This window comes from Sturnus vulgaris, chromosome 2 (genome assembly GCF_052056855.1).
Source record: "Sturnus vulgaris isolate bStuVul1 chromosome 2, bStuVul1.hap1, whole genome shotgun sequence".
Lineage (NCBI taxonomy): Eukaryota > Metazoa > Chordata > Aves > Passeriformes > Sturnidae > Sturnus > Sturnus vulgaris.
The window spans coordinates 46,594,840-46,610,908 of record NC_142244.1 but is presented as its reverse complement, the minus strand read 5'-3'; the positions used below and the strand labels follow the sequence as shown (position 1 = coordinate 46,610,908).

General features: G+C 34.9%; 1 protein-coding gene across 3 annotated transcripts in view; it reads right to left on the bottom strand.

Annotated features, from left to right (window-relative positions):
• Window positions 1-16,069, bottom strand: part of ATM (ATM serine/threonine kinase) — a 56,313-nt gene that overhangs the window by 16,623 nt on the left and 23,621 nt on the right. For all 3 annotated transcript variants that reach the window (XR_015801352.1, XM_088159440.1, XM_014877599.2), the window contains exons 31-47: window positions 15,708-15,872; window positions 15,319-15,451; window positions 13,350-13,445; window positions 12,472-12,643; window positions 11,922-12,063; window positions 11,113-11,289; window positions 10,593-10,761; window positions 7,986-8,073; window positions 7,469-7,627; window positions 6,596-6,704; window positions 5,744-5,832; window positions 5,546-5,648; window positions 4,373-4,521; window positions 3,270-3,374; window positions 2,656-2,775; window positions 1,882-2,116; window positions 336-503 (exon numbers count right to left, since the gene is read on the bottom strand). Coding sequence is in view for 2 of the 3 variants with exons in the window: in XM_088159440.1 (XP_088015566.1) it covers window positions 336-503; window positions 1,882-2,116; window positions 2,656-2,775; window positions 3,270-3,374; window positions 4,373-4,521; window positions 5,546-5,648; window positions 5,744-5,832; window positions 6,596-6,704; window positions 7,469-7,627; window positions 7,986-8,073; window positions 10,593-10,761; window positions 11,113-11,289; window positions 11,922-12,063; window positions 12,472-12,643; window positions 13,350-13,445; window positions 15,319-15,451; window positions 15,708-15,872 (2,379 nt within the window). In the remaining variant the exon portion in view is untranslated. The remainder of the gene's footprint in view (window positions 1-335; window positions 504-1,881; window positions 2,117-2,655; window positions 2,776-3,269; window positions 3,375-4,372; window positions 4,522-5,545; window positions 5,649-5,743; window positions 5,833-6,595; window positions 6,705-7,468; window positions 7,628-7,985; window positions 8,074-10,592; window positions 10,762-11,112; window positions 11,290-11,921; window positions 12,064-12,471; window positions 12,644-13,349; window positions 13,446-15,318; window positions 15,452-15,707; window positions 15,873-16,069) is intronic.

The window sequence follows — 16,069 nt, the reverse complement described above, 5'->3', positions numbered from 1 at the left end:
GGCTGCCCAAGTAAGTGGTGGAACCACCATCCCTATTTAAAAAGGATTTGAAAGACATGTACATGTGGTGCTTAAAGACATGTACATGTGGTGCTTAGGGACATGGTTTAGGGTGGACTAATAATGAATTCTTACATTCACCAGTCTTGAAAACCCGTAACAAGATTTGCTAACACAGTTTTTCTTGCTCTCATACATTTTGAGAGTACAAACCAGATTAGTATTTAATACTGCAGATGGGCTTTTAATTTTCTTCTACAGGAAAACTTCTGAAAGTGGAATTAGGATCTTAAATAATATAATTCCTGTAAGTTTATACATTATGTAACACGTACCTGAAACCAATCTGCATCTAATTTTTTAATCATCGTTTTAAGTATATTTAGTGCAAGACTCTCTTCCTTTTTAGCCCAGAAAACCTGAGCTTCTTCAAGTTGCCATTCAGAAACTCCATTTCCATTTGGATTGTGTTGTTTGATTTGAAACATAGCTCTTTCCGGAAGCTGAAATTGAAAAAATAATCATGAACAATTCTTTAAGTAAAGTATCTGTCTCTCACGGCAAGTTTTGGTTTAGATTCTGTCTCCATTTTCCGTATTTGTGCAGTATAGTCTGCCCATCCAATGCTAAGAATTTATTTGCAGCAAAGATACGGAATTGTTTTTCTATACACTTGCAGAAAATCCTGATTTGCAACAAAAGTAGACTGGAATCAAACCTCACAAATTCTAAAATAAAGTATCTATGTTTAACGTTTTAAATTGGAGGTAGAGAAATTATATAATCAGGACCTACTGAATTAATGGATTTATAGCTTAGCAATTATTATTACATTATTACAGACCACACTGTGTCTGTGCATCACTGTGTAATAATGTATGCATCACACACATTATTACAGACCACAGAAAAATAATTTTTAAGATGGTACCACCATACACTAATTGTTTTGCACGCCTGTATCTTCACACAGATGACTGGTAAAGTACCATCCTCACTACTTAGTATCACTATGACAGCACAAGGAGCAAATTATGTTTTTAGCAAACTTGAGGCTCTTGCAGGACACTCAATGCCACAGTGACGGTGGCTGGGCAGGCATGAGACAAAACTGGCTGAAATCATTCTCCCAAACAGCTTCAGAGGCAACTGAGGAAAGTGCCTCTGCAAATCCATGAAATCAAAGACAGCTATTCATAAAAAGACTTAGAACCTTCCTGAAATCAAAGTTTAATTCAGTTTTGCATATGTGAAGTGTTAAACACCTTTCCAGGGTCTATATTTAGCTGGAACGATTTTCTGTAGAAGTCCTTGGAGGATACTGTTACTCTGTGAATTCTTGTGGAGCTACTCATCCAGATACACCAAGGACAAGACAAGGCTGACTCTGGACCTTAAATGCATCAGCAACTGAAAAAAACACTGATACTGCACATCCCAGTAAGCTGCTCACTGAAAGAGATTTACCACAGTGCAATGGTGTTTTGAGAGTATGAAACTTTGAAGACCACACTAAATACAGAGATGCGATGAAGTTATCTCTGCAGTTTTACTCTGGAGCACTACAACATATGCTGCAAGTGAAAGTTGGATAAAACTGCAGCAAAATGAGAAATAGAGCTAGAAGAGCATTCTTCACTAAAAATGTCATTTTTGTATTATCTACGTCATTTAGTGGCTTATATTTATGTACAAAATTCAAAAAACATGCCCATAAATACAATTTATTAATAAATTCTACATCATTTAAGTATCAGATTAAATGATTTATTGTACAAACTTAGAATACAGTTAACCATTAATACTGTTAAAAAATGAAGTTCTTTTATAAACTAAAAAAAACCTAAATGTCTGTTTCTGATCTTTCCTGAAATTTATTACCTGAGTATTTTTAGCAGTTCTTGCCAATCTAGAGAGCTCCACTAGATGTTTGGTGAGGAGGTCTTTAATACATTCTCTTTTGGTATTTTCACTCTCCTTTTCAAGCAAGATTTCCAAAATTACAGTGCGCAGAGCCATGACAGGTTCCTGGAAATGGAAGTCACTGTCCTTGAGAAGCTGGGACTGTCTCTGCCATTTCAAATAAACGTCATTCAATTGTTGAGTAGTAACAGATCTGCAATTGTTCCCAAAAGAAAATATACTTGTTATTAATTCTCACTAAATATCAGTGAAATTCTGGATGAGTAAAAAGTAGTTAGGAACAATACTGATGGTAATAGAGGTCCATGAAGAAAATGATTCAAACTGAAACAGCTTTCAATAAAGCTATGGATGTTATTACAGAAATAGAAAACATTTTTAGAAAATAAACTAGGTCTCAGTTACTTGAGTAAACCAGAAGCTAGGAGATATTACTGCTACCTTGGAGTATGAGAGAACTCAATATAAAGGAAAGAAAACCATTATTTAAAACATAATATTGGCATGATATCAAATAACTCAAACTAGGCTGTGAATTAAGCCAGTCTGGAAATAAAAGAGAATCTAAAATTGTCTTAATGTAGTGAAGCTAAAACTCTTGTAATTTTCAATATGAAGTTTAAGATGTTGATGAATAAAATCTGTTGAGGTCATGTTAAGTTCTGTGCTATGCTTGATTACTAAAAATCCTGAAAACTGAGGAAGTGGTGTGAAACAACCTTAAGAAATCACCTGGAGAACAGTAGACCTGCATTTTCCAACTCTCCAATTAGCTGTAGTCTGCAAAGGGTTGGATATAACGAATAAACAGACTCAAGACTGCCCTTGCACAGCTCTTCTACTTCATTCACTCTATGGATTTAACAGAAAAATAGTAGATTATTTTATTTAATATCAGTAATTCCAAATATCCATAACACAGTTTCCATACAGTGAAGAGAATTTAAATAGCCAAATTCTTCAGTCTAGAGTTACTTTTTATTACCATTAAAATTAAAAAACATTAAGTTTGTCAATAAATGAAAACACAGCAAGCATGTAGAAACTCCAAAATCTATGTGATAGCTCAGCTGAAGAAGAGCACTCAGCACTGGAATCCACTTAAGAGGTCCACAAAGTAAGGGATGTGTTCAGGAAATGTATCTTCAACTAGCACACAATTACATATACACAGATGACACACTGAAGTTAAAAAACTTAGAGTTGCACTCTCTAAGTAGTTTTTATTCTATGCATGGGTCTATTTGAGCCCATGATAGTCTTTCATACATGACCTGTGACTACAAACACACACATTGTCTCCATCTCTCTCTTTAAAATCACAGTATTTGCATACAATTTGTTACCTGGCATCTTTAAGACTGTCATGGAAAGCAGAGAATTCCTTATCCCGTAAAGACTGAAGAGCATCATACAATGACTCATGGTACCCTGGACTTCCTGCTTCATCTCTAACAAATAAAACAAAAGGTAACATAAAATAAAATGAAAACTGTATTTCTCTATAAAGAAGTCAATTTTGTCTTTGTGACAAGTATTTTCAGTTGTACATTTTCTAGAGTTTGATAGGTTGCTGTTTTGCATTACAAAAACAATCATGTGATGCCTTACATTTTAAAATTAATTTACTGTTTTATAAATTCATCTAGCTCGCCTATACGAAGTTTGTTCTGATCACGGCATAGCATATGCCCTTCAACAGGCTGTTTGTGAAGTTCTCCAGGTGTGTCTAAACAATTATCTTAAGACCATACAGGAGAAAAGAAACAAGCACACAAAGAGTACATTCCCCATCCTGCTGTAAGAGTCTTAGGAGAAAAATTCTCCTGACTACTAAAAACTGATGTAGAAGGAATTACTGAAGATCCCATCACGTGAGGCTTTTTTGGGTTTTTTGGCTTTTGCCAAAACATAGTGAGTCCATTCTGTATTCTTCCTAAATTGTGCAATGATGCAGTGGCTCTAAGGAGGGACAGAGTTCACACTAGATCCCTGTCAGTCATATCAAGTAAGTGCTGCCAGGCATCCAGCAGTATCCTCTCTCTAGGATGGTGCTCCTTATGAGGGAGTAGCCACGAATCAATACTGGTGTTTGCTTATCCAGGCCTTGATAACCTCTCATGCTTACTGAGTGATATTTTCCCTATTTCCTTATAAATTAGATACTGAAAACTATCTATCCCTCTCTCATACTTAAGATACAACTACTATATGAGTCCAAAATGGAAAATTTCAGTTTAGCATTATGAACAATCAAAAAGAAGAATCACCTGTGTACAATTTCCCACGAAAACAAAAAGTGGTGAAAAACACTACCTTTCAATTCAACGATTAAGATAAATTAGGTGACCTGCTTCACAGAAACTATATCCTAATCTTGTCTTTTTTGGTTAGATCTGACCCTATTGCCTTTTGCTTAAAGAACTAGCAAAAAGATAAGGTGGTTTACTTGACAGAAGAGATGTGGCTCCACTGCATATTCCTCCATGCTGCCTGGTAGCGTATTTCCTGGAGTTCTGCACACCACTCAGTGTTTTCATGTTCCAGTCCTTTTAAGTACATGGAAAGAGTGTGGCAAAGCCCAAAATTCTGCAAAGCCTGGAATTAAGAAAATTACTCAGAATTGATCCTTCTACTTTATTAAACTGAACTGGTATTTTTAAGGGCTTTGTTTTACTTTTGGAAACAAAGAACCCTTTGCAGGAAAGACAGGACCATAACAATTTATAAACTCTACATGCAAAATGAAAATTTTTTAATAAGACTACCAATCACACTATTGATATCTGCAGCTCCAGGAATATTTTACTGTGCATTCTTTGAAATAAATTTTCACACTGTGCTTCAAATTAATTATCAGTTCACATTTCTCCATTCCATCATTCCTGGGTGTTAAGTCAAAATGAATTTTACTTCTTAATGAACTCATTCTCCTGATGAGGATTTGAAAAGATTTCCTATAACTCCGATCTGTTTGAAGGCCATAATTTCTTTATAATTGTGACCAATTAATTAGATTACATGTCAAGCCAAACATATGTCAAGGACAAACACGACGGAATTTTAACAGTGATACTAAATAATTTGTGGTAAGAAATAAAAAGTACCATAGGAAAATTAAATGAAGGGAAACACATATACATCTGTGCTACATTTTTATAGAACTGATAGAAACATTTTTAGTCTAAAAAGACAATGTATTTTTAACAGTCCAAAATAACATTAATTCTTTTTATCTACTGCATCAGAAAAAAACATGGTTTCATAATAGAGAGGTTTAAAGAAGAAGATAGCAAAAATAACCAATTACATCACTTTCTATATCCTGTCATTTTATGAGCTGGCCAAAATCTGGAATAATGTTGAATATACCTATTTTCAAGTATTTCACAAAATTCCTTACCCATGATGAGGATTATGGGTGAGTGATAAGAGGACTAAGAACCCTAATGTTTTCAGAACAAATACTGACTTGTCTTACATTACACAGTTTGGATGCCTATGACAATGGGCTAGAATTAATGAACAAAGAGATCCTAAAACAATTTTGGACTCACTACAAATGACTCAATATGATGAATATCACTTCTTACACTCATTTCCTCTTATAAAATAATATTACCTCTATTATTCCTGCCTGGCGAGTGGATGGAGAGAGGCTTGTCTCGAGGTCATATGTAACAAGGGCTTTCTCCCATACTGCTTCATGCTCATATGTTCTTATCCTGTTGTCAGTGAAAAAGAAGTCTTCAATTGAAGTTCCTTACTAGTAAATGAAAGCAATGCCTTAAAAGAACATAAGAACATGAATAAAATATACCGTGCCAATGGCTGTAACATTCTTCCTCCACCACAGCCATAAAGACTGTCAGGTTCTCCAATGCTTCTATAGATGTCCATGAGAAGGTCCTAGAACATGCACCACAAAACAAAGAACTATTTTTCTGGAACCAGCTCAAGTTAGTTTTATCAGTTTATCAATGTTTTTACAGGTAACATCACTGCTTTATTTTCCTTTATGTAGTATCTGAGCCTGCTATCATGACAGGGAAAAAAAGTTACGCAGTCTAACCAAACTCTTCAGGACTACTTTCAATGCTAATTTATTTTTAAAAGATACAGAACTGGGCCTTAAGTGGGCTAGTTGAAAAGCAAAAGGCAATAGTACTGAATGAGCATCAGACACACCAGCTAAACAGTGCATCTTAAAAATTACACAAGCAAAGTTCTGGAATAATGAACTATGGAAAGAACGAGAGAGTAGACAAGGCTACTGGATCAGATTTGATATATCAAATAAACCTGAGGGAGATAATACTAGTCTGGTTTTGATAATTACAACTTCTACATCACTTGCTGATTTTTAATGAATATATATCTGTTACAAAACAAACCGAAAAATATTTGGCTAGCTACCACCCTGAAGTCAGTTCTTTTGGGAAACAAAGCCTGCTTTGCTGTGATTTAAAACTTGCCAGTTAGTGTTTTAGGTGAACAAATACTCTATTTAATTTGTCTGGAAGGGAACTGAGTTCACTTTGAATTAAAGTATGAGAACTTTAAAACACATTTTTTGAATTCACCTAGATCTACCTCAGCTCAGATGAAATGTACTGTTAATTAGAATTATACGAGAAGATCTGCATTCAGATTAGGAAGCACACACATGTACCTGTAAACTTAGGCCAGTTTCTTCTTTACTTTTTTCATTCAAAGTAGAAATAGGTGTTCCTTGACTTTCCTCTTCAAATGTCAAACTCTTAGCTGCTTTAAAAGAAGATCTAAAAGAAATGTTTCACTATGAAATTTCATATAGAGAACTAAAATAATTCTGAGATAACACTCAAGAAATAAGGGACACAAACAATAAATGCAAGATGTCATATATCCAAGTTATTCAGTAGGACTCTACATCAGAATGAGGAAGTGATCAGTTGAGCTGGGAATATCAGCATCAAGGGATTTTAACATCAAAGTGTTTTTTCTGGAGAAGCCCCTACACACACCTTGTAATTTCTAATCTTTTATTAAATCAAATTGCTTTTGTGAATGCCTGAAGTGTTCTTTCCTCTAAAAAGAAAAGCAATTAGTTAACGTATGTGTGTACAACCAAACTTTTGTTATATTTTCACTACCTTACAGTGGTTTGTCCCAAAATGTAAACTAGTTCCATATTTTGATCTTGCTAGACCAGAAAACAAAGATAATTGTCTGTCATGGACGAAAGCTCCTACAAAGATCATTTAACCTTATTCATACAAATTCTGGTCATCACTCTGGGGTTTTCTCTCTCCTCTTGATTAACTTCTGGCTATAATTTAACCAACAGTACTAACAAAAGTTTCTGATTACAAGTCAACATGACACTATTTTGAGGCTTGGATCACATTCAAGGACTGGAAATATTTTCCATGTCCATATGCACACCTAATGGAATATTTTTAAAGCTTCCTTGACTTTTCATAAAGTAAAACCAGACTACTGCTGGGACTCACAAAACATGATCCATTTTACCACAACTGTCAGGAAACAGCACTCCTCCTACCTTTCTTGCTGCTGCTTGTCCCTATTTATCTTGTCTGCGTAGATTTCTGCGTAGAGCAAGGCTGTGAAATGAGCAGCACAAGACTGTGCTGCTATAGCAACCTCCAGATAATTCAGATCTAGCCAAAAGCTGTCGTCAAAAACTGTACCTGAAACAGATCTGATTAAATAAAGGCTTTAATACTGCTGTAATAGACTTTTTCTCTAGCATTAAACAAAATAAATCCAGTATTAACTACAAAGTTTTCCAAAGGCTAGCTTTATCTTAGCCCCTGGAAAACCCATACCACAAGAAGTTTATCACACAAAAGGGTTTTAGAAAACTCCTTCAGCATAGTTAGAACCCTTTAAGGGTAGCCATATCACTTCTGTAACAAATACAAGGTCACTACTATATTTTTTCTTTTAATCAATAGCAACCTTCTCTACCATGTTCTTTTTCTTTAATCTACAGCATTAACAGATCTTTGACCAGTCACAATTAAATTAAGGCAATGTTTTAAAAAGCTTGAATTCACCTCTTTTGTCTTCTCAAGTAATCAACAACAGCAAGCATGGCTCGTCGAGACACTTTATCCAAACTTCTAAAATTATGGGTTTCTTGCTCTGGGATGTATATTTCAAAGGAAAGAATATAATGAACTTTTGTCATAATGTATCCATTTACAAAATAAAAAGGTCTATTTTGCAGTCAAGAAAATAACTAAAAACTTCCTTGAATTGCATTTCCAAAATTAAATTACTACTTTGCCACAAAATGTATTTCTTCTCTTTACATGATGTTACTGACATCACAGCAGTTTGTACCACAATTTTATGAAATTATCTTTGTGTTATTAGTTTATGGATTCTGCTTTTTCTTACAGAATTCAGAGATGAACTAACGTCACTGTAAAAAGCTCTGTAACAGACCTCTCCCATTAGGCTTCCGCCATTATTCCAAAGTCACAGAAATACTTCTTATTAAATTATTTGATTGCAGATTTTAGAGTGTGTATGGTGACACAAAAGCCCCTACTTTCCACACATAGGCACACACTTTCAAAGAATCTATGTTTCCAAGTGTTGCTTCTGGATTAAAATAAAAATCAGATGGCTACAGGTCATGTTCTTGTGATTGTATTAAAAACTTCTTCTTTGCTCTGGTCATTTTTGAATTACCAATTACAAGAAGCAAGAAATAGGGAACACACAAGCAAAGGTTTGATCACTACTACATTACAGTAAGATGCAGAAGTAGTTATTTCCCCTAAAGAAAATAGAAGCCTGGGCAATTTGTGTGTTTCAACAAACAGAAATAAACCTGTTCAGGAGCATTTAATTCTCCCATGTCTAACTGCTTGGTTTTTTGAAGTTTGGATCCTGGTGGATTGGAATGAAATTAATCTAGGTCTTCTAGGAAGAGATTTCTCCTTGTTTTCACAGGGCAACAGTTTCTACTTGTAGAAAATGCTAGTTTCACACCAGATAATTAATTTTTTGCTTCTAAGACTGATGTTCTATGACTCAAATTTTGGAATTAACATATCTTTGCTCTGTTGGCTACTGCACCTCCAGTTTATCTGTAAATGATCACTCATACAGGGAGCTGCGTACCTCTTCATGTTTGGTTTTTGTTTTTTTGTTTTTTTTATCCTGTTACCAGGTCAGCTTTTCATCTGGAGAACTCCTCCATTTAAAGCTTCTAAATGTCTTTCCATTTTTTTTTTAAATTTGTATTTATTGTGTCAGTAAGTATCTCTTGCATAGAATTCTTTATGGGAAGAATTTTTACAGGCAGGGTGATTAGATATTGGAATGGGCTGCCCAGGGAGGTGGTGGAGTCACTTTCCCTGGAGGTGTTTGAGGAAAGGTTGGACATGGCACTCAGTGCCATGGTGTCATTGATGTGCTGGTGTTCGGCCACAGGTTGGACTCAATGATCTCAGAAGTCTTCTCCAAACTAAGTGATTGTGGATGTGTAAATCACAGTGTTTCAAAGGACCTGCATCATTTGTTCACTGGTACCATTGAACTAACTGCAAGTCTATAAAACTTGGAAAAATCCTTTTATATTTTTCATAGAATATTTTGTGTCACTGTGTACATCTCAGCATAAATTTGTGAGTTGTATAAAGAGCTTGTTACCTTTCAAAAATGTGAAAGAATACTGTTCTGGTCTTTCAGTCCAGGCCAGTCAGCATCCACAAAAAGTACCTTAAATACACCTAGCATCATTAGGGTTGTTTATACCACTCTCAGTAAAAAGTGCAATACTAAGGGCTCCTCTTATAGTCTAGCAAGCTGAAGCTTGCATGACTTGCCTGTAAAGAGGCTGCAAGACAATGTACAGACTCTTTCCTTTGGTGATTTGCCACTGAAGAAGGGAGTTAGAAGATACAGCACAGTAGCTACTGCACAAAAAAACCCCCAATCCAACCTAAACCCAACAAAAAGCCTATCCTAGCCTGAAGTTACTGTATTTGTTTCAGCTCCTGAAAAAAAGTACATGTACCATTCTCACTGTTTAACAACAAAGATTTTCCTTTTACACAGATTTCTACTAACTTCATAATCTAATTGGAAAGGACATGAATAGTTTGATTAAATGGTGCTTTTCTTTAAAATGAACTTATTGCCTTTCTCATACACTGCTGCAATTCTTTTGGTTACAACTTCCTTTTATTTTGCTGGAATGGAACAGGTCTTCTGAATGTATAGGAAGACCATTATCAATCTTAGGCAGTAGTTAAAGCAAGGGCTAGTCTTCTCCAAGGGGAAAATTCTGGTGAAAACTGCTTTTTATTGCTCTTGTTTGAGTAAGAGGAATTTAACTGCCAATCAGTCATTTTAAAAGACAATCTATGACTCAGTCTTGCAAGCGCTTGACACTGGATAACATGTAAATTCAGCAAGTACTAAACATTACCCAGTCATGAGTAAGAAAAGAGGTTAGAAGAAACTTCTTGGGTGCTACCAATGAATAGCTTCAAAATTACTGGTACCTCCATCAAAAAAGATCAGTTTGGCAGAAGCTTCTAAATTCTGCCTGCCTACAAGTGCACATCATACATTTGATATCAGAAAATAGTTTTTTCACAACCAGAATTCCTCTTTTAGCTGAAGCAAAAATATTATGGCATTACCTGAATCAAGATTTGGAGTAGATCTATTAGATGAGGCAAATTTGCAACAGGCTGTAAAAAACTTCTGGATGTGAAGTGACAAAAGATTTCGCCAAGATTCATCTGAGTCATGAAGAAGGATGTCATGAATCAGGTATGGAAGCAGAGTTTGACACAAGTCTGTTTTCACCTAGAAAACGATAATGCACAGCAGCTGCTAAGAAAGAAATGTTTTTTACTTGTCTTTCTCAGGTTACAACCAAACTCACAATTGGCCAAACAAACATGTAATGCTTGAGAAAGAACACGCAAACTACTCAACGGGGATATGCTGGCATTCACTTAAAAGCAGCCATATAAAGTTTGCAATTATCTCTCAAATCCTGTATTTTGAGAGTATATTTTATGGGTATCTGCAATATATGATCACAAGGCCTTAAATTATTTAATAGCAAAAATTACTACTTGCTATCAAGATGAGTAATCGTATTTTTTGTGCATCACAGCACACATAGAAGTACAAATGTATGATTTAGCTCACCTCACACAGTGGCTTCATTAACTGGAGAACTTCATTTTTCACACCTCCACTGTCCAGTATTGAACTAGTTAGGTGCTTGATCCAGGTCTCATGACTTTCTCCCAGAGGAATCCACAGGTTTGTGTCGTCTAATTTTTCTAAAGGAGCTTCTGTATCATTAGCAGATACTTCAAGAAACTACAAGGAAAACACACATATTGTAAATGAAAAAATTCGATGGCATTTTAAAAAGCCATACTGCAATACACATATTAAAACATATTAACTATTACTGGTCCTTCAGTTGATTAACAATATAAATTTTAACAACATAAATTTTGTTCATGCAAATGTAAAGTTTTCCAAGGAAATCTAAAAATATTAAAAATAAAATTTTACTGGTGACATCAACAAGGTCACATTAGGCATCACATTTGATTTACAAATAAAAAGATTGAAAATTAGGAAATGTCTGATTTATGGTTAATTATGTACTTTTTATGGCTTATTTTCCACCATTTTTTGTATCAAATAACACTGAGATGCTGAGAAAGAATGTATTACATTATTGATTAGGAAATAAAAAATTGCCTGTCAGAAAGCACACAGCTTTCTAATGTCAATTTAGTCACTTCCTATCTGAAGGGAAAGCTGCAACTGGTCAAACAGAAACAAGAAACAGAAGTACAAAGCAATCAGACTTGCAATTATATTGACACTAAGTTTGTCTTTTATCAAAGCCTATCTCAAATATATTTTCAAATTCACTTTTTAAAAAAGATACATATTTCTTTTTTCTCTACTCCATATGCCATGTATATCAGAAGCACCTTTTTCCTAGATGTTCTGAAAGGTTGTAGGTAGATTAACATGGGATCAGCTTTACTTTTATAAACTTCCCAAAATTCATTGCCAGACTTGGTGGCTAGTATGTTTTTCAAACAGGAAACAGCAGCAGCTCTAACATCAATACTGGAAAAAGAACATACACAACATTGTAATTGTTAATTACATTCAGGTATTTGATTATCAAAATCACCTTTGTAAGTACACAAGACAAGTAACTCCACAATCAGTGGTGCCATTGCATATTTTATTACAAACCAAAGCCTGAGTATTCACTCCACAGCACTGCTACCCTCTACAGCACAGAGGAGACTCTCTGGCTTGCATTCTACTACCTAATCTACATCCAACTATTAATTTTCCTAGAATTTCTAGGAAACATCTAAGATTGACTGGGTAAATAATCTTGCTGGACACTAACAGGTCCAACCTTTCTAACACTTCCAGAGAGTTACTCTGAGATGATCTGAACAACACAGAACTTAATGGCTCCGATTTTGCTTTTGAGTCAACTAAATAAGTAAGTGTACTCACCAATTATCTATCAAAGCAGTGTTTATTTGAATTAACATTATGAAGACACACTGAAGTTTTCTATCTTCAAGTAAGTCTGCTGCTCTAGAATCCAGTGCATTTTCAGCACGCTGAAGAGCTGTGGTGGAGAAATCCATGGGACCTATTTCTCCCAAGCAACTTCCAACAGCCTCTGCAAATGCATGTAATTTTATTGTCTTTCTGTAGTCTTATGCACACTAAAACAAGGTCTCACTCTACTTTTAAAACTGAGACTGTTATGGGGTAAAAAGCAGCAAACATTTATAAATAATCACTTAAGGAGCTTTATGATTAAAATTATATGTGAACAAATGTTGCATCTTAAGACTCGTAAATACTACAGTTATGCTTTTTAATCAAATTTCCAGGAGTGCCTATGGCTCTGGATTTTCCAGCTTATATCAGGTATGTATTTTATGTTTGCTTCTGCTAGAAACTGGCAAAAGCAAAAGGTTAGAATCACTCATTTTCAATCCCTAAAGGGTATGGTAAATACAAGCAGTAGCCTATGTGAGCCCAAACAGTAGGCTGCAAACTCAGAAAGAGTTAATCTACATTTTACATATAAATGTGTCCCTCATTTGCTTTCCAGACAAAAGTATTTTATTAAAACACACAACTACTGAAAAAAGATAAAATACAGCAAAACAAAATTGACTTTGAAAAGAATTTTTAACAAGGGATGTTAAATATTCATCAGAAAGAAAACGAATTTATTTCCTTGCTCTTTCCTTCATACTGTGTGTTGCTGTGTTGAAGTGGGAAGCACAGTGGGAAGTAACACTGAGAACAACCACAGTTTCAGTCTGGTGTTTGCAATGACAGCCATAATTTGCCTGTGGAACTAATTAACTTACCCAGCACTGCTTTTTCTCCTGTGTGGTTTACTGCCATCTTGGACAGCTGCAATAAGCTCACCACCAGTTTCACTACTGCAGAATCTTCTGGCTTTTCTATCATTCAGAAAGAAAAACAGATCCCAAGCATGACAGTATATTTAGAAGTATTATTAGAAGAAAACATTGCTTGTCTTCTACATACAAATATCAATATGCATTATTAATGTTGAAGCAAGATGGTATTAAAACAGTACATCAACTAAATTACTGATTTTCTTATTCATCGTGGCTTGGAAAAATGTCTGTGCATTTGAATAAGTCAAAGAATCCCTCAAACTAGAATGCATCTATACACTATTATTTTTCAGTGTTTTGATGCAAAAATGATCATTAAATACATGAAGTATTAACATAAGCTGGTGTAAGAATGCTGTTTGAAATAGTGAAGTCATACTATGTGGCTCCACTGACAGCCCTTAAGCTAATGTCATCATTCTGTTCTACATCTGAACCCAAGAAATAACTCAAAATTAGGTTTTCTGCCAGGAATTTCTAGGAATTTGATTTCAGTTGCCAAACTAACTTCGCCAAATTACAAACTCTCAAGAAGAGTATTTCCTTACATACTTGCTCTCTGCTTGAGGTCTTTTTTAAAAATACACATTCCATACAAAATGTTCTAGGAAAAAATATGATGATTTGTCAGTGTAAGGAAGAAAAAAACCCCAAGAAAGCAGTACTTTTAAAAAGAGTACTGACTGGAGTGCAAACCTGGAATCAGACTTAATGTTTGTTAACATCTTTAGAAAAATGAATACATAGAATAATATACTTGTAAGTGCTTAACAGAATTTTATTCTAAGGCAAAAGCCCTATCAAGCTTGCCAGTCATCTCCAGCAAAGCAAGAGAAAGCACCTCTCAGGTTTTGCATGAGTACATCTTCATACCTAATAATCTCTATAAAATATGTCCAACTCCTTTTAAGGTCAGTTATACTGTTAATCTCCATAGTAAGTAGTTGTAAGTGCAATGATGAATATATTTTGAAGAAATTACATAGTTTCTCTTGTATAACTGCTCCCAGATTATTTAATCTGTCTTTGTACTGTGATAGAAGTGGCAACTATGATTCATCATTCCATTCATCAGTTTATACTGCTCTATCTATTCCTATTCAATCTCTTTTCCAATCTCACAAGGCTCTCCTCTGATGGAAGTTGTTCCACAGAAGCTTGTTTCCCTTTCACTAAACTCTGTTCAAAGAAAGTTATTTCAAAAATTGTAAATGATATACAGGACGTGGGGGTCAAAGTGCATTTGCACTGTGGCCTTACATTTGACATGACAATTCTTTTCCAAATTTTACTTTGTACTTGTTTACAATTAATCACATCATCTCTTTTCATCTTCCTGCCATGCACACAAGCTGATGAAAACTTGATGTAGAGGAGAAAAGTGAAATGGTCTGGCGCAATTATCTGAAAACTAAACTAAGAATGAACTGAATCTGGACTGAGGGCTGAAACACAATCCTGGGATGTATCAAAATTCAACTACACTAAATCCTACTATTTATTCTGAGAGTTTTATTTTCTAACATGCCTTTAATAAATTGAAGCTTCGTTTCATTTAAAACAGTAGGGAGATTCGTGTATATGAAAGCACATTAAGCAACCAGAAATCAATATTCTTCTACATTATCCTGGTCACTCACAGTCATACATGACCCATATCAAAAGCTTGAAGGGTATTTTATTCTCTCTGACATGTAACACCTCATCTATTTATTTATAATGCACTTTGCTACGGATATTTTTGATGTTGCATGAATCATAAATGTCAATCTACTCTGCATGTCAAATTATAACATGATACATTGTTAAACATGCAAAAAATAAAACAGTCCACGTCAAATTAGAATAGAGTACATCACTAAACACCTAAAACCAGGTAGAAAAGAAATAAAACACAATCAGATATCAGTACCCTGGAAAATTTTCAGGAGATCCTTCATCTGATCTTTATATTGCTCCAACTTTTTGCGTAAATCATACAGTCCTTCAAGCCGTGTTAAGGGCAGTGAATCACAAACCCCAACCGAAAGAAAGTGATTAATTTCCTGCAAAACAGCATTGTATTAAGTACACATAGCATGCAGCTAAAGGCTTCAGGTAAAGAAGTGGCTCTCAGCAAGTTCACAATGTGGATGCAAAGTAAAAATGGACACCTACAAGTATCTCGGTGGCTGAAATATGCAATGAAAAGAAACCACATGTCACATTTAAACTTAAACTGCAGTTAGAAAATTATTCTTCTGTGGAAAGTTTACATTACACAAAACACTATGCCTGAGATGTATTTTAAAATGTAATTACCTCCAAAAGAGAATATGGTCCTTTACTGTATTTTATTTTCTGTTGAGTTGCTCGCAAATCTTTAAAAGGTGGGTATTCAGGAAAAGGATCTAAGCACTTGATGGCTTGGTACAGGCTTTCATTATCCTTATTATCTATCACCAGGTACTTCAACAAGCCTAGGACCTGAACATACAAGTAAATGAAAACCAAAAGACAGATGAACATTTCTGAGCCATATTTCTTATTCAGGTTATTAAGTCTGTATTTCTTAAAGTTTCATTAAACTAGTAAGGTAATTTATTTACACTGCTAAAAGTCGTAAGACTTTTAGAGGCTTGAGGAAATCACAGACATACTCTAAAATGGTGGGTCATTTTTGC